At 37.7% G+C, this 25,885-nt stretch overlaps 1 protein-coding gene across 1 annotated transcript; it reads right to left on the bottom strand.

Moving 5' to 3' along the window:
- Nucleotides 1-385: 385 nt before the first annotated feature.
- On the bottom strand, nucleotides 386-25,885 carry CEP152 (centrosomal protein 152; the record flags this gene model as incomplete). Its single annotated transcript, XM_082004879.1, has 26 exons — nucleotides 386-1,395; nucleotides 1,644-1,747; nucleotides 2,019-2,175; nucleotides 2,944-3,050; nucleotides 3,146-3,227; nucleotides 7,226-7,400; nucleotides 9,023-9,673; nucleotides 9,947-10,068; nucleotides 10,532-10,814; nucleotides 11,713-11,892; nucleotides 12,629-12,764; nucleotides 12,905-13,033; nucleotides 13,212-13,342; nucleotides 13,465-13,578; nucleotides 14,424-14,631; nucleotides 15,169-15,332; nucleotides 16,178-16,269; nucleotides 17,564-17,711; nucleotides 19,142-19,342; nucleotides 19,635-19,774; nucleotides 20,732-20,872; nucleotides 21,615-21,783; nucleotides 22,096-22,440; nucleotides 22,677-22,743; nucleotides 22,988-23,088; nucleotides 25,799-25,885. 26 exons carry the CDS (start codon nucleotides 25,883-25,885, stop codon nucleotides 386-388), a joined length of 5,244 nt encoding a protein of 1,747 aa, XP_081861005.1.

Raw genomic sequence — 25,885 nt, 5'->3', positions numbered from 1 at the left:
CTCATTGAGCTCTGAAGGAATTTTCATAACCATTTAAAAAGATTACCACAAGTTACAATAGTGTCATTTTAAATAAACACTGCACTGCAAGCTAAACTTAATATAAAAATAGATTCTATTTAATAAATTTATATATAATACACTATAAACAATTATGAAAGTGTGACTACAAAGGTAGACAAAAGTCTGCATTAATATTTCAAGTAACTTTGTAGAATTTCTTTGCGTAACATTCAAATTGCGTAATATTGATCATGAAAATGACACAGTAGAACAGGTTTTCCCCAATCCTCACACTTTTATTTAAATATAGAGTTATCTTTTCTTCCTTCAAACAAGGAATTGCTGGTATTGGTTCAAGTTAGAAAGTGGGCTATCAAAACCACTATCTTGCTGAAGAGGCTGGGGAACCCACACCATTTTTTTCCAAGCATGTGTTGCATTTTCCTACATTTGAATCTGGCGACGCATTGAGCTGTGTGACAGCAGAATTTGATTTGTCAGAGTTGAGGAATGAAGTATGTTCTGGGCCTGTTATCAGGTGGCCTCTACCATAAATTTTAGTGCTGCTTTTTGTTCTGAGAATCTTGCCATTGCCATTAGAAATGTCTCTCCAAGAAGCAACAACATTTTCATCTGCAGGAGAAAATGACCTGATGTGAGGAAACTCTTCACAGCATGCAGCCTGTGCTTGCACATTAGTACTGGCTTTTTGTTCAGGATACAAGAGAGGCCTATCACTATGATCCAGATGCAAGCTTCCATTCACAGAACTCCATTCACTGCAGCTTCTTTCATCTCTTTCTGGAGTTTCTTGAAAATCAAGTTCCTGAGTTCTTTTAGATTTAGTTTTCCATTTTCCACATGACTGGACACATTTATCCTCTTTCAAGACCATTCTTTCATTCTTGCTTTTAAGCATATGAGTTGGGCCAGAAATGGTGTGGCCATTTGTAAAGCTGGATGCATGTATATTTTCTAACGTTACTTGAAAAGCAGATGGAGGAGTATTCTGATATGCTATATTACTAGCAGCACACAAGAGTCCTTTGTCTACATTTACGATGGGGCCATATTTTTCTCTTCTTCCATCTTCATTTGGATAAAACTCTGTCAGAGTATCTCTTGAAGCACCATCCAGATTTTTAGAATTATTCACATTCTGAATATTTGAAGTCACTGTTTCATGAAGCATCTGTTGAGTTTCAGTCTGCATTGCATCAAACTGTTGTCTCAAGTCACGTGGTACATGCCTCTCAACAACTTTATCACTGGCTTTTTCAGTAATGCTTTTGCCACATGATTTGTTTTCCATATGGTTTGACCTAGTCTGAAGCATGCAGTCTCTTTTTGAGTACTCAGCTCCAGGTGGTAGATCAGAATTTAATAGCAGAGCTAGGAGAGGAGGGAAGGAAATAGATTAATTGAAGGAAGTGTTAATGCTGGAAGGTTCTTTTGTTTGATTCTATTTTTTCTTTTGTTAAATAAGGAAATGTAAGCATTGTCAAAATAAGCAGCTTATATTTACATTTCTACTAGCAAGCTTATAAATAAATAGTACTTCACCTTCCGTCTGCATTTTCATTACTACATGCCTTAAATCAATATGATCACGAAGAGAACAACTATAGAATCGAACATACCTGAGCGGGTAGATTTGCTTTGGGGAATGTGTCGAAGAGGTGTTTCAAGTCCTTTAGCCATGGTAGCAAGCTTACTGGCAGCATTCATTATTTTCTTTTCAGCTCTGCCAAGAATTGCAGAACATGGGGGAAAATAAAGTTTAAAAGGTAATTCCTTTTCAACTCTGTGTTTTACTTAAAGGTAATGTTAGCGACAGTCAAAGAATACTGAAAAGATAGTATGCCAGACTGCTCAGCAGTGACCCCACACCAATCTGAGCAGAATGGCAAGAGTTCAGGTCAGACACTGTTTGCTCCAAGGTGGACAAACACCAGACTGACATCTACACACCTCTTTCAAAACCAACAGTAATTTCCAAAAACACTTGAACTTACCCTTCATGTTTCCCATTATCAGTAAGAAGTTGTTGAAGGCATGTCAAATAGTATTTGCGCATTTTCCGTGCAGTTTCTTGGCGCTCTCTTAAAACCTCCACTTTAATCATTTCAGCAGCTCGCTCCTTACTTTCACGGATATAACAAAGCATATCACCTACAAACACACTTCATTAGTGCCAGTTTTCCCCCAGGATGGGGAAAAAGCCAACACCACAAACTGAGATTGTCTAGCAGACCTGGAGCAAGTCAGCAAGGGCCTGGATTTACCTGCCAACATTCCATGCAAATCCTTATGCCAAGTGTTGCCTACTGGACAAGTGCCACTGAAGACCACAGCAAGTCAATATGAAGCATCAGACAGGAATTTAGTTGTCTGATCCTGCATCTTAAGCAGCAATAGAAAACACTAGGCACAGGGATTTGGGAGGAATGTTGGTGGGTAAAATGCAGGTCTAGGAATCCTTTGATGGCAGTGCAGCTGGCATTCGGGGACCTGCTGCACTCAAGTAAGACCTAGCGCTACACTTAACCCTCTCTCCTCAGCCAGAAGGCTGCTGATAAAGTCAGAAGGCAGGATACAGCACAAGAGAAAAGCAGATTATCCCTCAGGACAAGTTGCAGGGTAGGTGGATAGTTTGCTGGAGAAAAAAGATCAGTTCTCAAAATACACTTTACCACTTTAAAAGCCATAATACAGTCAACAAAGCAAAGATGGCATAACAAGCCTTCACCAATCGCAATTAATCTTGTTTAAGATTCTGGTGACAATTCCATTTCTCACATTCACTCTAGTAAGAAGGAAAAATTTACTTCTCATGCAACTTGGCTGTCAGATTCCTGTGGAAGTTGGCTGAAGGAGGAGGAAGTGACACAGTAAATTATTTTTCTGTCCTAACTTTTTAGCTAAGACTTTAGTACTTACTCTTAATCTTGCTCACAGCTTTAATGTACTGGGCACGCATTTCTTCCAGGCCTTTCACGGAGTCAGAGGATGGACAAGGTTTTGAGATGCCTCCCTTTGACAGGGACCTGAAAATGCATGTTAAGTCACACTGCACAAGAAAAACAACTTACATCTTACTAAAAAAAAAAAAATAATCAGCTTGTTTACATTTTTTACATACCTTTGTGATGTTTCCAGTTCTTTCAGTTTAGTCTTCATCTCAGAGTTTTCTGCAGTTAGAGCTTCTAGAACCTTCTCATTTTCTATTAAAAAAAAAGCGATGAGCCATAATTCACTGCACTTCTCTAAATTCAAGTTGAGTTCAACAGAAGTTATTACATAAACTGCTCTCTGGTATAAGAGTCTAATGTCACAAAGCATCATCAGCTAATGTATAGCTGTTGCAGTAACAAGTACATAGGAATCAATCACAATACACTTCAGTGAAGCCTGAATATAAAAGTAATCTCATGCAGTAACTAAATAAGCTTAAAGTCTTCATATGCTATTACTAACACTATGCTGGAGGCAAAGCTTTAGAGATACCGCGAGTACACTTAGAGAAAGGATGTGTAATTAAAAAAAGTAACAAGGATTGTTCTGACAAACACTGGAAAAGAATCATTAATTTGTGGGTTAGCAGTTGTGCCTTCTTTGAGGTGGAGACATAGAAGATAAAACTTGGTGGTTGTTGGTTTTTTGGCTTTGTTTTGTGTGTTTTTTAATAGCCAAAAGCCAATATTACAGAAGAAGGCTGGACTTCTATGCTGAGGTCTGCCCAACACTACTAAGCAGTGTATAAATATATAATGAGTCACCAAAGAGAATGAGAAGACAGTGGAGCTGAAAAAGCCCAAAGTGTAGGAAGTCAAGATGATACTGAAGACTGTTGATCATGGCATACAGATAGTCCACCTGTGGACTTTAAAGTTAAAGAACTTGAAAACCTATTTATTAGCTATGTAATCTAACCTAAGCAAATGATTATTTTAAAAAACGGTACAGGTATTTACCACAACTTGAAGAACTGATGGATAAACTTGGATAGAGCCGTAAAAATCAACATTAGATTACTAGCTTTCCTATTTTAGGAAAGAAAACCAACATGAACTGGACACCTACATTGAATGCTGGAGATACCTCCACCATACCCAGCCACAGAAGTTCTCACATGAGCCATGGCCTAAAGAAAACAAAGACCGTCATGACACAATGGAGGGCATGTCTTAAAGACAAGTCTTCCTTCTGGAAGGATCAAGGCTTTCATGGATTGAATATGAGGACCTGAGACCTGGGAAAGACACAGCCAAGTTTGGCGTTCTTCCTTCTCTAAGATGATGTGCAGAAAAGCAAAAAGCAACCAGCCATCCTGGAATACAGAGAGAAGCAGTTCATGACCTTCAGAGATCCTCATTTGTGGTCCATATCTCATTTTGAGCAGTTGAGAGCTATATCTGTGATGACTTTGGTGACAGCAGTAGCCTGTTTTCATTAACAAACCTCCTATTATCCTTCAATCATTCCTCCAGTCCCCAAGGAAGTTTACATGCTATATCGTTGTTGACAAAATAGCACAGAAATAATATTACACAAATCCATGCAACTTACCCATCTGGTCTTGCTCACACATCTGCAAGCAGGCAAAAACCTTACAAACATGTAGCATTTTACTCATCCTCACTGAGCACAAAATTTATTAGAGCAGGCAACTGAGACTTTCCATTAAAAACAGAAAAAAAAGAAAAAGGAAAAAAATGCACCCCACTGATGGCCAAGTCTCAGGAAGGTTTTACCACTAAGCACTATCAGTCTGTCCATAGGTGGTGACAGGGATATGGAGAATGCCAAAATAAGATGCTGTACTGCAAAGAGAAGGCAATCACAACAAAACAACACTACCCCATAGCCAGTGGCATGTGCATTAAACAAGAGTACTGGATAACACCACTACTGAATGAGAAGCAGTCTCCTACAATGGAGGAATCTCAAGCAAGTTAATTTGCACTATCTTTTTTCCCATCAGAATTAGCTTTCATACTAGAGGCAGAAGCCTTCCTTTCAGTGACTCCTTTAAGAACAGCATGGATATTTCATGTCCATCATTGATAGAGAAAGCTGTCACATAGGAAAGAGAGATTTAAGAACTAGAGACCGTTTCTCAGTCATCTGTCCTGTATTTCTCGTTTCAAAGTGATACAAAGGAAAAAACATCTTGATTTAAAAAGGCAAAGAGACTAAATAAAGCCTACTTAAAACCCACTTCGAGGTTTACAAAAGAAAACAAACAGAACTACAGCTTCAATCTATTATCTGCAGGAAAGTATAAGAAAACTTTTTTGTTTTCCTCTGTTCTTTTTTTCCTCTATTCTTTTCCTGATACAGATGAAAGAGTACTAAAGCAGTACGTAATGTTTAAAGCCAAGGTGGGGGCAGGTCTCTGGGAGGGGGGGGAAGGTCAGTTTGTGGGGGTTTTTTGTTGTGAGGGGTTTGTTTTGTTATTTTAGGTATGCACACACACCCATTCCATCCACTGAAAACTAAATGTTGCAACAGATGAAAAAGACCTATGCAGCCAGCAAGGCAGAGTCATTCCAAGTTTTCTTTAGGTCACTAACAATCCTAACCTTGGATTTTCTCTGACTTAGCTTCATGTTCCTTCACAGCAAGCTGAATATTTTTGTGAGCTATCTCTAGCTCTCTTTTCAAGTCCTGGCACACAGCCTCTCTTTTTTCAAGCTCCTGGTAGCAGTGTTCGCAGCAAAAATCTACCCGAGACCCAAGGTTCCTTTTTGTACATTTCTGACCTGCAATAGTAATTCCTAAAAGTTATACATCAACCATGGGACCAAGGCGGGGCCGGGGGGGGGGGGGGGGAAATCAAGTCCAACTTTACTATTTCCAGTGCTCTACTTAAGTCTCTTGCTGGAAAGCATAACACACCTTAGTCTAATTAAAATAATGACAAGCAGCTGGAACCTGTTATAGAAGGTGCAGCAGCATCTATCAAGTTGTTGAGCCCTCACAGCCTCAATGCACTCCCACCCATGATGATTTGAATCTTCGGTCAGCAATATGAGACTTGTTGGTTGAATTTTTTTCGTTACTGGAAAAAAACCACAACAACAACAAAAAAAACCCCAAAACCAAAACACACCCAACACCAACAACCAAGCAGGATCTTTTGGAGTCAGCTGAAGGAGACTCTCCCAGCTGGGAAGCCTCACATGCGGCTGAGTCAAGAAACTCACAAAGACTGGGCTACTTCCAGGAGAGCAACGGCTGCTCTCTCTAGCCAGGACAGGGAGCTCTAGAGACAGAAGAGCTGTACTGCTTGTATTGTTTTGTGCTAATAGATGGTTTGTTATTTTGATGTTGAAGGAATTCAAGCCACACTATAGGCATAAAGCCAAAGACTCTCTTGGGTTTTCTTACTTTATGTTTTTCGGTTGCATAAGAGCTCAAACTAAACAGAAAGTCCCAGAGAGATTTCTGTGCCTCCCATGAAGTTTTTCCCCAGCTACACTGTCTCCAGCTTTGCTATAGTACATGTGACAGTTTTGGGAAGAGCTACAATGCTCAAGTATATACTGCAGGCGTAAGGGACGGAAAGGCAAAAGAGAAACATCACCCAGGGATTCATTTTTTTAACTACATTATTGATCAAAAGAATCAGAAAAAAAAGTACCACACCAGGTGAAGTATAATTCTTGACACAACAATTTTTTACATGAATGAAGAGTTCCTTTTCTTGTCTAACATCAAGAGCAAGTAGTATAATTCAATTTTAAAAAGCTCTGATTTGGTATATCCATTTACAAGACATAGTTTAGACCATACCCTGCTCATCATGATCAACACTGACTTGCCTATGAGCTGCTATACACAAAAGGTATTTGTATTCATGACCACAACCCCCAAAGAGTATTTACACCTAGAGCAGATATAGCAGCTGTTTCTTTACTCCTGGAGAACAGCTTTGAAGAGCAGAAAGCTACTAGCATTTAATAAAATTAAACTTCAAAGCCTAGCATTAAATCAGTAAGCTGAAGACCAGTACCATTTGTTGCACGGTTTGTGACTAACATAGTACAAGCTTGCACAACATTAAGCAACCTTACAGTCAGAAGAACTGCATCTTCCTCTATCACCCAAATACTCACTAACTTTGCATGTCATCAATAAGACATCGGCTATTAAAGACTCTACTAACAAGCTTAATTTGATCATACACAATTTGCCAGATTAAAAACAAACCCAATACCTTTGTCTGTTCCAGTCCCCTGCAAGGGCAGCTGTGGTCTTAGCCTCCTTTGTGCTTCTGCTTGGTGCCCAGTATCGTACACAGGAGGTCTTGCCATGTCCCCCGTTTCTCCTTCACCACATTGCAGACAAGAGTATGCTTCTTTATTTACATGAGTCATTAGCTCTTCATATTTCTGCAATTGAAAAAAACACTTCCTGAAAACCTAACACATAACAGAAAAAGTATTCCACACTATCTTGAAGTAGATTAGTAGCATGTTGTGCTAAAAAACAAGCAACCCTGTCCACCAAGTAGCATTAGTAATTGTAACGCAGGTGCTTTAAACCTGCAATAAAACTGCAGACTGAAGCTCAAACTGTAAGGAGAATGTGTATTCTAGCATATAGAAGTTTTACTTAGTGCAATTCACTGCAACAGCAGTACCTGGCTATCTTGAGTTTTATTTTGGAAATGTCAGTAGCCTTTAACATTGCAGAACTATACAGTGTCGTTGAATAGTTGAAGCTAACTTTTTTAAAAGGCATATCCAGCAGAAAAAGGGGTTGGACCCATTTAGAGTTTCTGCACAGATATGGGTAGTAGAGGGACAGGAACATCACCTAGAAAAAATGTAACTCCTTTGTTTATTGTTATGCTACCATAACAAAAGAAGACATTACTAAAAAATTACAAAGACTTCACTAGATAAGGTGGTTCAAACCAAGCAACGTTTTGAAGTTCAAAGGCACAGTAAAAGCAGTTTACCAAGAGACATTCATATCTATTACAGAAGATGCATCAGGCATAGAAAAACCTTCCAATTCTCTTTCCTGTCATGAAGATAACTCATGACAAGCAAACTTTGAAGGGCCACTTTCTGAGCAGAAACATATTACCACTAAAAACAAAACAAAAGTGGGGAACATTTTCATGAGAAATCACTTCATACTTACTTCCTCCCATCCCACCTTTTCTTAAAAAAAAACCAGTTTCTTTCTCTATCCTATTCTTGGATAATTCCCCAGCTGCTAAATGCTGGGTGGCAATGGCATTTCTGGTAGGATACTCCCCATAATCAAAAACTTACTACAAACATAAACGTTGCAAAAAGAGGAATCTGCCAAAATAACAGAAGCTTTTGTACAGAATTCTACTGTCCTCTAGAATCCTCTAAGAGAAGGTAGGATGTCTTTCCTCATTTAGGCAGGCACATTGAAAAGGATTTCCTTAGAGCCACAATACAAGTTAAGCAAGACTATTATTCCCGAGATAGTACTGAATAAATTGATCTACTACAGATCATTTGCAAAAAGGATTTACTGTTTTCATCTTTATTTGTAGGGGGGGGGGGCGGGGGGAAGTAGTATAATCCACAATCACTATTACAAACTGCTAAATTTCTCAGAAAAACAAAAGCAGCTATACAAAAAAAAAAAAAAAAATCTAAGGTGGGCCCTAATGACAGAACCCACCTAAGAGGTGACAAGGAGCCTTCAACAGGCTCCCAAACTTAAGATGGTTGATTCATCTCCTTAATTTATGAATCTTGGCATTAAAGAACGACACTCCCAACCTCGCTTTCTCTTTAAAGATTGAAGGTGTCAAAGCTACACCCATCCCTTCCCTCTTCGCTTGCTAATGCTAGATTTATCCCTCACTCACAGCTTTGAAGGACTGTTGTTATCAATGAACACAAATGTTGGATTCTCCAATTCTCAGGATTTCATGGATATCTTATATTGGGAGAAAACAGGTATGAGTCTGACTTCTCAAATCCCTTTTCTGGTTGGCAGTTACAATTTACAAAAATATTACCTCTTTCCATTCTCGCTCTTTCTTCTCCAAAATTGTGTAAACTGTGGTTGTGTAAGCCTTTTGTAAGCAAGCCTTTAGTTTGTCTTTACGTTGACGGTTTAATTGAACATGAGCATCAAAACACTTATCCTTCCAAGAATGCTGCTTGTGTGTGCACTTGACTAGTTCTTCATGGATTTCACTCAACAAGTGCTCAAGCTCAACCAGAGTCTTCTCCTCATGCCGAATAATTTCATCCTGCAGTCTCTTTGTTTCCTGAGCCTCCCATTCTTGCCGCTTTTGGTCTAGTAACATCTTTATTTCTGCCTCTTTCTGAATGGAGAAATCATTCTTCTGCTTTGCAAGATCCTCCTTTGCTGTTGCAAGTACCTCTTTAATTCTGTTTCTATGCTCGTCTAAGAATGATCGGTAGTCTCTCTCATTTTGCTCTTGTATCTGCAGGATTTCTTCTTGCTTTTCTTTGTTCCACTGAGCACGGGCTTTTGCTAGTTCTGCTTTGATAGCTGCAGGGATTTCTTCTTTTTTTAGCTCCAATTCCTTCTTGAGAGAAATTATCTTTTCTTCAAGTTCTTTCATTCTTGGTCCAGATTTCTCTGTATTGTCATATTCTTTCTTCCATTTCTCTTCAGCAGCTGAGAGAACTAGGGCTAACTGGTGAATACATAACACAGTCATTATAAATATATACATAAATTTATATAAATGTAAAATATAACCCTGGGTCATTACCAATCTATTGGAAATTATTTTCAAGTTCATAAAAATATAAACCTAGATAGGCAAAAAAATGGATCAGAACCAGAGCACACTATAAACATCTTCCCTTAATGATTCCCTGCCTATGTCTACATTCATTACTCCCATATATGGGATCTGGAAAACTGAACTGTTTATCAATACACATATACGAGTATTTTGGGCTACCTGCTTTGCTGCAGTCTCTTTGTGTTCTTTTTCCCATTTTTCTTGTTCTACCTTTAGATTTACTTTGTACTCTTTGAGATCTGTTAATTCTTGCAGCCACCTGGCATGAGCTTGGGTTAAAGCTGCATCTACCGATAAGCAGGTTAAAAAAAAAAAAAAAACTTACTTCAGTCACCACCACCAAATACATTTTTATTATTAGTTTTATATAGCAATGAAAGAACACACTTCAGTTTGGATTGCATATGTTTACAGAAATTAAAAGAATCAGACCAGCAGCATCTAATGCATTTCTTGATGCAAAAATGAGATATAAATTAATATTCATTGTTTTAACCATTTTGTTAAGAAAAACAAATTTAAGTCAGTGTTGCTCAGTTCTGTTCAAAACTCCTGCAAAACTTGTCCAACCGTGTGAAAAACTAACAGCCAGAAAAAACAAGCTACATGCTACAGCTTCTTCAGAAATTTCTCACATGGCAAATAACTACTGAGCTTAAGAGAAAGTTAGTGGAAGAGAACACTTTTTTTTTGGTGACTTAGTTGCACATGGCAGTTTTACAGGCTCCAGGCAGACAGAACAACTATTTGTTACCTGGCTGGCAAGCTTTTTACAGTATTTGTTTTCCAGTTCTATTTCAAATTCTCTTAAGGCCTCTTCAGAGGCCATGTTTTCTCTCAGAGCCTTCTGGAGCTGCAGCCTCTGGTCTTCAACAATCCCTTCTAACTCTTTAGTTGAAACTTCATCCACGACTGTTATTTGGTCAGTTTGGCTGCTGCAGTCATTACATTCAACTACAGTTGTTCTCGTTTCTTCCAGCCTACTTTGCCATTCTCTTCCTATTTTTGCAAGGACTTGTTCTTTATTCTAAGGAAAAAAATATTTTTTAAGAAAATCTCCCCAGTGTCCAAATAACTAGAATTTCACTGGTATTTAACAAACAAAACTCTGTTTACACCAATAATCTGCCCTAACAGGAAAAGAACAAAACCATGCTCCGAGAGGAGAGAGTTTGGTAACTCATCACAGCTTGCTTCTATGGGATAGGATACACAAAGGACTTTCATGTGATAACTGAATGAAACAATAGAAAGCATAACCACCCACCCAGGGATCAGGGTGGAAAACTCCAGCATATTACTAGCTGTGACATTTAGGACATTCTGCATGTTACTTTACAAGTTTAGGGTTTATGAAGACAGGCTGAAAGAGTTGGGGTTGTTCAGCCTGGAGAAGAGAAGGCTCCAGGGAGACCTTCTTGCAGCCTTCCAGTACCTAAAGGGGGCTTATAAGAAAGACGGAGACAGACTTTTTAGCAGGGCCTGCTGCAATAGGACAAGGGGTAATGGTTTTAAACTAAAAGAGGGTGGATTTAAACTAGACGTAAGGAAGAAATTTTTCACAATCAGGAAACACTGGCCCAGGTTGCCCAAAGAGGTGGTAGATGCCCCATCCCTGGAAATGTTGACGGTCAGGTTGGACGGGGCTCTGAGCAACCTGATCTAGTTGAAGAAGTCCCTGCTCACTACATGGGGACGTGGACTAGATGACCTTTAAAAGGTCCTTTCCAACCCAAAGATTCCATGATTCTATGATCTTAAGCATCTGTAATACCTACTGACTTCTTCAGAGGCTCCTAAAATGACAGATCCTTATAAGCCACCTCAAATGTCAGAATAACAGTGCAGAAGTCTATCTGCATACAAGTTCTCTTCCTGAAAATAAACAAGCCAACAAAAAAACCAAAAAATTTGCAGTTCCACACCTCTTTTTCTTCCTTCTCCCAGCGAACTTTGGCTAATGCAACTTCTTGTTCAACCTGCTGTTCTTTTTCTTCCAGCCACTGCCTCTTTGCTGCTATCATAGAATTGCTGTGTTCCTCTTCAAGCTTAGCCCTCAGAAGGTTAAGAGAGTCTTCTTTTTCTTCTAGTAGCTGTTTCTTGAGCTAAGCAAAGAAAAAAAAAATTAAAGTATTCACCAAAGCATAGCAAACTGCCCTGGTACAAAGTGATGAGAACACATGGGATATATGATTAACTCTGAAGAGCCTGTGCACTGATCTTACTGATGACACCTGGACTAGAGATTCAGATCTCCAAAGGAGGTGTTTTAAGGTATGGTATCAGAGGTTATTATAGACTACTGCTCTAGAATAAGTTTTCTTATCAAGCATCTTTATTCCCAGCACACTTTGAGCTGCACCTCTTTATTGTACTTGCTCAGCAAGAGAGTTGACTTGCTTTAGTCATTTCACACTGATATCTTCAGAAAAGCAAAGTTTTTAATCAATAGAATTACTTAAAAAAACACAGTAAATTCACATCAGTTTTATATAGTGAGAAGAAATTTTGTATTGTCATTCAATTTTCTGGAAAGTGTCTCATGAATGTAAAACCTCACACTGCTGATTGAGCAGTCCTCAAGAGTCAAAATTATGAAAGTTGACTACATGAAAGTGAATAATTATTGGAAAGGGGCTACCTCGGCAATACTTTAAGCTGCAGGACACAACAGCAGGTTAATTTAACAACCCACAGGTCACATGTATTAACTTTGTTATATAGCTGCATCTCTTCCAAGTATCTTCCCCAAACAACTAAGAAATTAAATACACTTATGCATATTGCATCTTAAAAAAAACAGTCTGAAATGGTATTGTCTATAGGTATTTCCATTAGTACCTTCTCCTCTTTCAGCTGCTGATGTTGCTCAAATTTCTGCCTTAAAGTAGCTTCCAAGGTGTCCTTCTCCCCACAGACTCCAATGTAACATTCCTTCACTGCAGTCATCTCTCTGTTCAGTTCCTCTATGTTAGCCCTTCACAGGACAGATCATTTATTATCAGTTAGTCTTTACACTCACAGGACAGCAAGTCTGTTTTAAAAAAAGCATAACTAGCACTGAAGGCCAGACAGGAAATGTGAAAGTTTCAGTAAAAGTGGAAAAAGTGGTCTTACTTTAACTGCGAGATTGTCTCTTCATAAGTTTGAATAAGCTGCTGCTTTTCTGCAGCATACCTCTCCATCAGGTCTTTCTCAAAACGTGCTTTTGTATCCTCATGATGTTGCTGATAAGTTCTTTCACATCTACAATTTCAAGAACAGAAAAAACTACCTAGTTTTTCCTCCCCCTCCTTTTAAACAGCATTCAACTTCAGTAAGAAATAGCTTTATAATGTTGACCTCCCCTTGTACGAGGTGGCTGGTACAAGATTATGCAGGCTAAAAGTCCACAAATAGAACTAAACAGACTTAACAGACTTGCCTGTCAATGGCTTCTTGTTTATCCTGATCAAAATCCTGAACCATCTTTCTCATCTGACAACAGAGATCTTGATTTAAGCTTTTCAGTTTTTCCTCATTTTCCTTCAATTCTTCAATAGTTGAAGTATGGTTCTGGACAAACAAGGGTCAAGTAATAGGTGGGTTGTAAAGAACCTTTTCTAATTGCAGGTTTTAGCACAGGGAGTGGTTTGTGGGGGTTTCTTTTGTCGTGATAAGCAGCATCTCTGTCTCACCTCAACTTCATGTAGCAAAGTTTCATTAGCCTTTCTGAGTCTCAGAACTTCGTCCTTAAGATTATCAGAAACTGAAGGACTGGGCACCAAAATGTCATTCAGATTTTTGACAGGCTAAAAATAAACAAAATTAAGATGATATCTTTCGAGATATACATGATTTAGAAGTTGATGCTTAAAAAAAGTTAAAAGCTGTCCAATCAAAATTGTACTGAGGGAAAAAAAACCAAAATAAATCATTGCAGTGCAAGGCATAACAGCATCACTGTTATTCTACATGAATTGTTGAAACTCATAGCATCATGAAGGTTTAAAGAAGCACGCAGCTGACGCGTTTGCAAGCTGAATGACTATCATCCAACAGAAAGCACACTTCTCAAGCCTATTATATTCCTATCCCACATCCAGATCAATGTATACATTACAAAAGCAGATGTTATAGGTCTGATCAATTTATAGAGGAAAGGTAATAATGGGGTGAAGAGAGATGCAATAACAAAGAGACTCCTTGTTGATCAAATTACATTGTGAAGGCCCTCTTGAAGGCAGTGTTTAATGTTCCATTTGTACAACCTAATGATACTATCACCTTTCTCAGAGAAATTACAAGGTTTTTTTGGCTAAAGAAAACCTACTTCCTCCAACGAAATTTAGTTCTGAAAAAAGCAGAGTGGCCATTAAGTGCTCTCAAGCAAGGAAGCCATCATACCAGAACTCACCTAATAACACGTATGTTGCCCAAGTTCTACTACTCAGTTTCTTTTTTCACCAAAGACACAAAACAAGGTATCACCCAAACAACAATACTTCCCTTAAGATCAATGATAGATTTACTTAGTTACTATGAATACTCATCTGTGATTAAATTCTTTGGTCTATTTTCATAAGTTTAAATGTCGGTTTCGTTCACCAAAATCCAGTGCATCACTAGTTTTTAAAAAAAGTGTAAAAGAACAAACCTCTGACTCTTTTGAAGCTTTTTCTGCTTTCAACAACTGCTTGTATTCCTCTAATGTCTTCTGACAATCTTTAAGATCATTTTGTAATTGAGTAATCTGGTTTCTCTTCATTTTATTACTGCTCAATAAACGTTCCAGCTCAGCTTTTAATTCTACGATAATTTCATCTTTAGAGAGCTCTTTATCCACGTCTCTGTTCTGTATTGCACTATTAGGGAAGACATAACCAGTTCAGTATTTAAAAGGCAAAAACATTTCTGAAAGGTACAGAGAAGTAACAGTAAAAAGAATGAGAGAACATGAATACAAAAGCCATATGCTTTTTCAACAAGTTGCAATTAATGTACAGAAAAAACTTGTTCATTCAGCTGTTTCCCCAAAAGATTCATTCTCACATGATGTGAGGTATTTTCAGACAACTCAATTGGTTGTTTTAAAAGACAGCTTTAGCATTAAATGACTGTGGAATCTTTGAGCAAGGCGGCATCCATGCATATAATCCATACAATCCAAGGAACAGCAACATAGTCCCTATAAAATCTGAAGACTTATTAAGCAGCAACGAGGCATTCAATTTACTGTATTAGTTCAGTTTCCCGTTTCCCAGATTACCTGGCAATACAAGCAGTATTTCAAATAGCTACCAAAAAGCTATATGTTCATGCAGTAAGACCATCTTTTACACATCACTTGTTTAATTTCTTGAGGATTTTAAATTTTTATTTCAGCAAGAATCACTCAATACCTGAAGAACCTTGGTTTCTTCACGGTGATTTTTTTAATTCCCAAATCTACATAGGAATCACCCAGGTTCGTAGGCAGCTCTCCACCTACATCATTCAAAAATACTCCAAGCTTGGCAGCAGATTCATACAAAGCTATTTCTTCCTTCAGTTCCATTAGTTCTTCCTTAAAGGAAAAGATAGAAAAAAAATTATGCTGAGCAGAGAGACTCCAACCAAACACATCATGCCCATGATAACTCTTCCAAAGAAAACAAATGCACAGAGCTATTCTTTCTAAATGCAGTTGTAATTTAGCTGTATTTACTCGAATCATTTGGCATTAGTTTTATTTATACTATTATTTTTGATACCTCTAGCAAAGCATATGTTAAAACTACAAATTAGTTAGGGAACATTTTCTGTTGCTTCGTATAATCTCGTGTTCTTATTACAGCTCATATATGAATTAAGTATAATTTCTTTTGCTGCTCTTCTTTCCTGCTGCCCTTGTGTAGTAAAATGGATGACAACAGAAAAGTACGTAACTGGAAAAACAGACTATTACTCTAGTACTTATTAGGATTCATAGTTTCCAAGATGATACATTCATGTCAAGTATATGAGCTGAATGGGAAACACAGACTTTCACTTGTATCTTAGAGAGGACCCTCTAGCATTCCCCTTTGCTGACAAAAGGTAAATTTCAGAACATAGTTATCTCCAACTATCCCTATAGTCTAATTAAGTTATGAGATTCCCAGCACATATAATTTACATTCTTCTTTTTCCATAAGCAGGTTAGATAGATGTATGATACCAGATTTGTGCCAATACAGATACCCTACTGTTTTAATGAGGAAAAAAGAAAAAAAGAAGAAAAAAAGTCCAACATGCAACACTGACATGAAGTAGTGAAAGGAGATGTGCTTATTTCCCCAACAAATGAAGATCTTCAACTACCAACCTCTTAGCCGTAATGCCTGCCCTCCTAATATCAAAACAGTAAAATATTTAATAAAATTAACCAACCTGCAAAGCCTTGTTCATGTTATTGCTTATCATGTGCGCAGATTGAGCTTGTTGCAATTGAAACCGTAACTGATTTGTCTCCTGCATTGAGCCTATTGCAGGAAAGAAAAGGAAGAGAAAGAACAAGTCAAATATGCAAGAAATAATATGCAATCTGAAGAAAGATCACTGGTAAAAAGAGCAATGTTGATTCTGGTGAAGGCATTATTCTCTCTTTGTATCTCCTTGAGATCACTAATAGAAAAACAAATAATGAAGGCAAGAATATTTCTGCCTGAACTTAGCAGGTAAAGGTTACTACAGGTCTCAAATTTAAACTCCAGTTTGTTTTAAAGTTTGGGAACTATGGTGGCTTTATTTTTTTTAAAGATTTTTTAATAGTAGCTTTAAAATAAATATCATTAGGAGCAAGATGTGCCAAATGTTTGCTTTCCTTGTAGCTCACCAGAAGCAAAAAGTGACATTGTGCGATTGTGCCAGTTGTTTAGCAGAAACAGGACCACCTTGGAAAACAGGCTACCTTCCCCACCTCCCCAGGTGAAAAGTTTAGCTTTATCAGTTTGCCAATTTATTACTGCTTTAAGGGATTTGATGAATATAGCACAGAAAAATCACATCATTTCTTCAGTCAGTTTTGTCAGTTGCACTCTCTTTAAATATCCTATCACAAATATCCTACGTATTTACTACATAATACAGATTGAATAAGGTTTTTCTCCTTCTCTATCCTGACATTTAGGCTCTCTCTAGAGAGATTTTTCTTCCAGACTACCACAGTTCTCAAACAGAACATACTCATAAATTAGGATCCAGGAAGACAGACATTTCGTATAGTTAAGATGTTTGGATTCTATGAAAAGACATACATTACTATTAAAAGATTTCAATGTGTAAAGGTAGGCACAAATCAACACAAAGAGCAGAATAGTTCACGTGCTATTCCTACTGATGCAGGTTTCCAAGAACCAGCGTCCAGCCACAAATGGTAAATTTAAATGGTAACTGAAGTCAAATGCCTAACACAAAAATTAGTGTGCTCAAAGACTGTTATTTAGACCAAAACTAAGTTTACAAAGCACAAAATACATCTAAAAATAGTTTAATCACTGTTGTTTGGGGTTTTGGTGGGGATGTTTTGGCTTGGTTTTTTTTGGGGGGTGGGGGTAGTGCTTGGTTTTTATTTTATTGTTATTGTTTTCTACACTTCAGTCTAGACTTAACTAAACTTCATTTAAGTCTGACTAATGCATTGCATAAGAGATGGTCTAGTATCCATTTAGCTTGATGTAGATTCCATTTCAATAGGAACACAGATGTGCAATTTCATACTTCAAAAACCTGAAGCCGTTTCTGCAAGGAAAGATATGGTAGTATTAGAAGGCTGACCTGTTTGCAATAAATTTGCACACTGCTTTTGGCTTTCTTCTAGGCTTCTTGTCAGTCGATTTATTATTTCAGTTTTTTCGCATTTGGTTTCTTCCAGCATTTTTTCAAGTTGTTTAACATGCTCTCCTAGATTCTTGCAAAGCTCTTTCTAGGAAGAGAGATTATTTTTACTCATGTTACAAACATCTAGCCACCTGGGACAGTTTCAGGTATAGAAAAAGTCAATACATACAAGGCACAGGAGAAAAAGAATCCATCAGATACCTAAAGGAGCAGAGGCTAGCTAAATCCACCACAGATCAAATGCTATCCTGGGCTGACAAGTCATCTCTTACAACATCAAAGTTAAGTTTTCACTAGGCGGCAGTAAGTACACTCATATATACACATACATGGATGTGAGTTGTTTTGTATTTCCTAGAGCAGTTAGTTTTCAGCCTGTCAGATTATCCCCTGTAATTAATCACAAACAGTTAGTCTGTTACAGAAAAATCAAGCCTTCACATTATTTGTATTAAGCCTGAGTTTAACTCGTGAGCTTAAGCCAAGCTAGCATGTGCCAGTGCTCTGTAAAAAAAGAGCTCTAGGTTTTTTTCACATGATATACAAGGTTGACCTTCATATGGCATTGCTTACAGTTATCTACACAGATCTAGGAGGCACAGTACCTCATCTTTATGTCTTTTCTATTTTCTCTCAGCAGACGTCTCTCTAAATACCCCAAACATACTACCATAAAAAAAACAAACCTTTTTTTTGCAATAGAGACAAAGCTGTACAAGCTTTTTCGTGGTACCAAGACAGAAATTTAGCAGTGCATTCTTGTTTACAAGCAAGTGCTAGTTACCCTTTCAAACATACAACTAATTTATTTTTAATGCATATTTATGCTGAGACAAGAATTACAGACCTAAAGAAATTTAACTCTATTTCCTTTATGTGAAAGAAGAGGACAATTTATTAAGGCCTGCCTAGACTACATTACTTCAATACTTCTAATAGTGTCATGGGCTTTTATTACACATAAGGTAGAAAAATTTTAGTAAGCTCTATAACCATGACACAATCCATACCAAACTTCATCTTAAAGCCAGCCTTCTGCCCCTTTTAAATGTGTACTTCTAAAATAAAGTGACTATTCAGTGGTTAGGAGTCCTTGATCGTTTTGAGACTAGAGCTTGGCAATAGACTGTTTAATAAACAGGTTTTCTTGCAGCAAAAGTATAGCATAATTTCTCAATTAGTTCTTTTCTTTCACATATTTATTTGCCACTACTCTTTCAAAAAAGATTGTGCAGAAAATAAAAGCTCAGGAGAGAAAGTAAGACAATGAATCCTTGCTTCCTCTGCATCCGCTATGTACAAACATGCAATCTGAGCTCACAGCTGCCTGGAGATGTTTATAAAAACATACCACATAGGCTTCATATTATTGAGACTTATGTAGAATTTCCCTTCCATTTACTTAGCAGCTTCCAAAAGGAGTTATTAGAATTACAGGTCAAGAAGGGCAGTTTAGGAAACATGGGGGGCTCTACAGCCTCTCCAGTACAGTACTCCAGTACAATAATTTCTCACCTGCTCTTGGAGTGCAGATTTTGTAGTATCAAGTTTCTGCTCTAATGATAATACTTGCTTTTCATATTTCTGCTTGAGTGCTGAAATAATGGCCTCATGTTGTTCTCTAGCTCGCTGAAGGGCATCTGATCGCTGAAGTTCTAACAGCTGCTTCTGCATGCTTTCCATGGCTACCTCTGCCACTTTGGATTTCTTCAGTATCTGTAGGAACAGTATTAGAGTAGCTCCCGGTTACATATATTTTACTTTTGCTCCAATATTCTAGATGTCAGTTCAATTTTTTTGTGCAAGACTTGCTAGAAGAGTGCAGACAATGCCTGGATTTTAATACAAACTATTTTCCGTCAGTGCATCTTATTCATTCATCGTATATTCAGCTTCTGCAATGATCATCAACAGTGTTTCAAGAGACTAGCATCTATGTTTAATGCAAATGCACCACAAATAACATAGAGATCTTCCACAATAAATAGTTTTAAAATGTTCATAGTACCTGCTCCTCATTGGTAGTAAGAGTCTGAATTTGAGTTTCAAGGGCCTTTATTTGACCTTCAAGCTGCACTTCCCGTTCCTTTCCATTCTGATAGAGTTTTTGAGACTCATGGAGACTAACAACCAAACCATCCTTTTCATCTTAAGAGAGAGACATAATAATTGTGTGAGAAACATGGCCAGCCACCCAACAACTTCATGGAACATGACTGTTCAGTACCCCTGATCTTCAGAACCATTCACTATGAGCCCTGTGTCTCATACTGTGGGCAACAAGCAGAGCAAAAACAGTCAGTCAGTCTCCATCCAGTAACCACTTTCTCCCTCCAATAGCTGGAAGCACTCCAATACATTGTACCTTCAGAACACTAGCAGAAACAAGCCCCGTTCTGTCAGCACTAGGAACTAGCATCATCCCTTACACCACTTAAGGGGACAAACAAAATAATTCCCCTGGAAGAACAGCCAAGACACAGCAAAATGGTTGACAGATGAAGTTTTCTCTCTCCCTTGGTCCTTTTGCATTCTATCTATATTCTTAATTCTCTAAGCTCATTACTCTTTTTTGCTTGCTCCTATAAGAAAAGGGATATCACAACAACCACCAGTCTCCACTATAGCTTTGATCATTTTGGAAGAGGTCCTCTCTTCATACAGTCCAGGAAATGGCTTGTTAAACCAGGTAGCACCAAAAAAAAAAAAGGTTTTTTTCCATAGATGTACAGTTCTCCTAGTGGGGTTTGTTTGTGGTTTTTTTTTTTAAATTTATTTCTTTTTTTACTTTTAACACACTACTTCAGCAAACTTGTCACTTTTCTATACATTTTTAATGCCTGGCACATGGGGACTCTGGAATAAAATGGTCGTTTTGAGAATGCAGTAAAAGCTAAGACAGTTATGCAGTCAGGCACTAATCCAGAGAATTTTCTTTGAAACAATGCTGGTGGGGAGAGGGTGAGGTCCACATAATGCCAAATCAAGTTTATAAATATGACCAATACCTGCAGAGACACTACTTAAATCAAAGTTTCAGAATAAAAACATTGCTAGATACGAATAAAATTTAAGAATTAGAAATCCATACAAAAAACATTTTACCTTTGACCATTGAAAGCTGATGGTTCAAATACCTAATCTGCTGTGCACTCTTTTCTAGCTTTTCATTAAGTTCTTCCAGTTGTCTTTCTCTTGCTTTACTTAAAACTTGAAGTTGAAGAATCTGCATATTTTCTGAAGAATCTGCCAAATTTCAAATAGCATACAGATAAGTCAGCACAGTCAACTAACCAAGTAAGTCATGGTCATAAGTAATTCTTGCCCCAACATACTTCTTTCATACAGTGCCAAATCCACTGTTGGTTCACAAAATCACATCATTTTTTAATCCATGTTTGATTCACATCACCCAAGTTGCTCTGGTAGCAACAGTGGAAGAATTGTAGGAACTATCAATGCAATTCAAACCTAACAGCAAGCCCAGATAAAGGCTTGCATGCTGTGAATTCACACACAGTCTTGTGGCAACTATAATATAATTTTCAAAGTGTCTAACATTTCAAAGTAGTTCTGTCTGAAACATACCTAACAGAAAAGTCCAATGTGGCATAAAGCAAAGTATGTTTCCTAAGGTACAGCAAGTCACTATTTTCCAGTATTACAAACAATACAAAGCTCCAGCAAGACTTGAGATCAAACCATCAGCAACAATTTTGTTCAGTCCTACCAGTCAAAACTACATTTTTAATAGCCTGAAACTCAAATACCCTGATCAAAAAAACCTGATTTCTAGATAGTGGGGAAAAAAAAAAAAAAAGTAGGGTATCCCAATGTAAGCTTAGAGCAAAATAAAAGATCATAAACATCAATGTACTCTTAGTTGTCCTCTTACTAAAAAACATCTGAAATCAACAGGTTTTCTGTTTCTGATTTCCAGTGGACTTTTCACACAAGCTTATTCCAAGCCTAAACAGCAAACACTTACTTTCATCTTTGCCCAAGAACTCATTTTGCAAATCTTCAAACACTTCATTTCTTCTGGTTCCTTCTTGGATTACTGGAATTTTTTGATGAATGCCATTTTGGTATGGTTTATAAGTCACTTTGTAAGATTCTGGTGATTGGCCACTGACAACATCAGATGCAACAAATTGCTGTTGTGACAGTATATACATAAGAGGAAATAGATTAAAACTACAACTGTAGTCTTGTTCAATGAAAATATTTTTCATTTTACAGGTTGACATTAAGAAGAGCTCAAGTAGCTCTTCATTTTGGAGTCCAATCCAGCACACCATTTGAGTGTGATAGAAATTTTCATGAAAGCTTCCACTTTAGGAGAGCAGTGAAGTGTCAACAATAGAGTAAGCATACACTTAAAGCAAATCACATTCATTTACTACCAATGGTTAAAGACCTGTGAAAATTTTCCAAGACACAGAAAAATGCATCAGCTTCTGAAGTACCTTAAGATGTTCTGTTGGAGCATCTTGAAAATTTATTATTTTACTTTGCTGATTGTTAAATTCTGGTTTATGGCCATTTGCATAAGGCCTGAAGTTTTCAGGAAGATGAAACACATTGTTCTGTTGGTAGCAACTTGGAGCATTAAGCCCATCTCTACCAAGATACACATCATCAGGATCCTCTTGACCATTCTGGCCGCAGTAATCTTCTTTAACATCGTATAAATGTTTCTTCTCTTCATCGTTGTGTAGGCCATTCCAATTCTTTCCATGTTTTTCAATATGATCATTTTGCTGGTCACGCAAGAATTGTTCAGGGTACAGATTTTGTCCTTGTTCATAACCCTATGAATCGATAAGACGTTTAAAATCACGCTCTCAAAACGCAGATTTCCCTCCACCCCACCCCCCTTTTTCTGGTGTTACCAGCCCTCAAGTTAGTAATGCTTCAAATGAATAAATGAATAGCTAAACATGTCACCTACATGAAAAGTATTTCTCTGATGAATATAAATAATATTTAGCATGTTATTACGTAATCAGTAAGAACTGCTTGTTCGTCACTGCTCATACAAGCTTACATTTTGATGATCACTTATCAATGGATGATCATTCCACCTTCCATCATGCTTCCCAGGCTCATGTGATCTAGAGAAAGACAAGCAGCTTAACTATGTACTTAGAACTTCAGGAAAAAACAAAACAAAACAAGCCACATCTTTGTTAATTTAAGTGGGACCTAGTTTGTTTCTCACGGAACACAAACTGTACTGTGAACTGCACTACATGTCCCCGTTTACTTGGGTTGCTTTTATACACCTCATCAGCTTAGATTTTGCTCTATTCTCAAAAGCACAACATAAATAATAAGAAGTGGTACAAAATGTCTTACTGCTCTTCAGTCTCATGAATGCTACAGTCTGAATAGCTAGAGAGCTGGTCTCCACTGTCCTCCAGCATATCATGGGGAAGGTCTGTCAATAGTTGTTGCAACTGAAACAGAACAACCAACAGTCATTATATGCTTTTTAAAACAATGCATACAAGTTCAGTCCAAAAAGACAGAGACAGGCAAAATAGGCCACTTGTACAAAAACCTGTTTTACTTCCTCCATTGAAAAGTTCACAACACTGGAATTCACACAGAGACTTGCACCACAGAATGCTTAACAGACTAGAGTACCAAAGGAACGATTTTTCTGGTAAACTCTTGTTAAGAAAAGAGCTGCACCAAAAAAAAGGTTAAGGGAAACGCCACCAGATAGACATGTCCCAGGACAGCCTACTTCTGAAGAATGATTTGCAAACTAATCATGCCAAGGTTTCTCCTCCCTAAACCCCAGGCAAGAGATGTACTGGACATTCAAAACATGCTCTTTCTGAGGAGTCTGCATTGAAATCCAGATAAGGGCGTGCCAAACAGTATTATTAGATGCAAGAAGTCATCACTGCAATGGTTAGTGTTCTGCTCGTGTGTTCAGATGAAGTCACCAAGCAACTGGACATGAACAGACAAAAATACCACCACTTTTAATTCAGGAAATATAGTTGTGCCACAAAAAACCCCAAACAAATAAACAAAAAGCACCACACACAAAAAAAAACCCCAAACAACCCCACACAATCAAAATACTCCTGAACTTGCTTGTTGTAATGATTCCCATATAGAATGTACCACCTCTTCCAGTTTTCAGAGGCTTTGATATGGGGCCACATACCGGGCTTCTTGTATATCTGAGCTATGCACTCCTTTTTTTTATTAAGTAACTTGAGAACTACACAATATATTCAAAGTCATTACAGTTTCTGAACCCCAACAAAGTTTTTCTCCAAACTCTCAAAGCATGTGTTAATAAGATCAGAAACATTAGCTGCCCCATGCTAAAAAACTGTAGTAGCTTGTCTTTGTTAAAAAAAAAAAACAACAAAAACTATCATCTACAAAACATTTATCTTAAAGATACCATGTTTTCTCAAATGTTATTTTAGATGCTCTCCAAGATCAAAGGACAGGCAAGGAGGATAACTTTTCTAAATGTCCACGGACCAACAGAGCACCAAAGGTTTGTTCCTAGAAATTCACTAGTGACATGAAGAAGCTTCCCTATCATTAGAGCACTCTCTACATTTATTATATCCCAGATCCATGAAGCAGGAAAGGAAAGGCAGCATCATTCCCTAAAGATCTCCTTTCCTTTGCCCTACTTGCAAACAAGGACATACTCAAGCACCATAGGCTTTGCTGGTCTTGCACTGCTTTGGAAACTTAAAGTCAAGAGAAAACAGCGCATATGCAGTTCACAGAACGTCACCACCAGAGTTCGTGTTTAAACGGAGCTCAGCCCACCAGGTTAGCTAGCACAGGCCTCCAAATATGGGTCAGGGTTACCCAATTCTTAAGTTAGTGTCAAAGTAATCTCCTACCATGTAGATCTCCCCAATTTTCAAGACAAAAACACCTGACTTGCTGTGGCTGAAATCTTAAACTAATGCAGAAAGTCTTGGATTATGTTTTAACCTGGGAACACAGCACAGCCTGTTTCAGCCTCCTTTTAGCAGGCTAAAAGTCACATCCCACCAAAATATCTACAACATGTAGTTACGTGAACCCCACCTTGCACCAGTTCAAAGGTGCATGACCTACAACAATTATCACTTATTTCAAAGAGGCTGCTTCATTTGTGCCCATTGCCTCTTGTCCTGTCACTGGGCACCACTAAAAAAAGCCTAGCTCTATCGTCTTTACATCCTCCCTTCAGGTATTTATACACATTGATGAGATTGTCCCTAAGCCTTTTCTTCTCCAGGCTAAACAGTCCCCCAGCTTCTCAGAAAAGATGTTCTCCTCAACACTCTGAACTTACAACCCTATTTATGCACTCTCTAACTCACTCACTGTCATAGCCCTACAACTATTTTACTACTTGCTCTCTTGCACAAGCACAAAAACTTTCTACCCAGATAAATATTGAAGAGACATCAGATTCCCTACAGTGGTTGAAATAGCAGCTTTCCAAGTTGAACAGATATTATTCTACTACACATTTTTGTTAACATTTGTCTTTACCTACACTCTAGAGAGTGATCCCTGAAGTATATATTGGGGAGGTCACCTGACATGAACATGATTTATCAACCTGTAGGAAATCACTATGCACATGCACATTAAACACGTTTCGTCAATTGTCTTTATGAAACAGAAAGAACAGAAACAACCAAAGCATTTCAGCTCCAAAGAAAACCCCAAGACATTTGAGTATATTTTTCTAGAGATTAAAGTATGTAATTTATAATCCAAATTTTAAAATACAGATTATAAATTACTCCTCATTCTTTCCTAAGCTAACCAAATTTTCAAGTGAAAGAGAGCTCTTGCTTTCTAAGTATGCGTAATAAGTAAAAAAGTTGTCAAGAAATAGAAGACATAGATGACATCAGCCTTTTGAATTTGATCTACTGCACAGGCAAGCAGTGAACAGTCTTCCAGGTGCTACATATGATATTGCAAGGCTCTTAAGACGCAGGATGTCAGCTTCTCTTTACTTTTTATGCCACTCTTACAAATCACAGTCTGCACTCTATTCTGCTCTTATCAAAGGCAGCATAAAACCTTTTTTAAAAAAAAAACAACACACTTAAAAGAGAAAAATGGGAAGAAGCTAGATACAGAAGTGTTCAGATTAAATAGCTTGTTCTTTTTCACCTCCTGTTCTCTTGCATAATCCTCTTGGTCATAGTCTTCATCTTCATGTTGAGTTTGTAGAGCTCCACTATCAAAGTCAAGGGACAT

Source organism: Phaethon aethereus (genome assembly GCF_964289735.1).
Source record: "Phaethon aethereus genome assembly, chromosome: 12".
NCBI classification, from domain to species: domain Eukaryota; kingdom Metazoa; phylum Chordata; class Aves; order Phaethontiformes; family Phaethontidae; genus Phaethon; species Phaethon aethereus.
The sequence above is the reverse complement of the archived record's forward strand: the minus strand, read 5'-3'. Positions and strand labels throughout refer to the sequence as shown.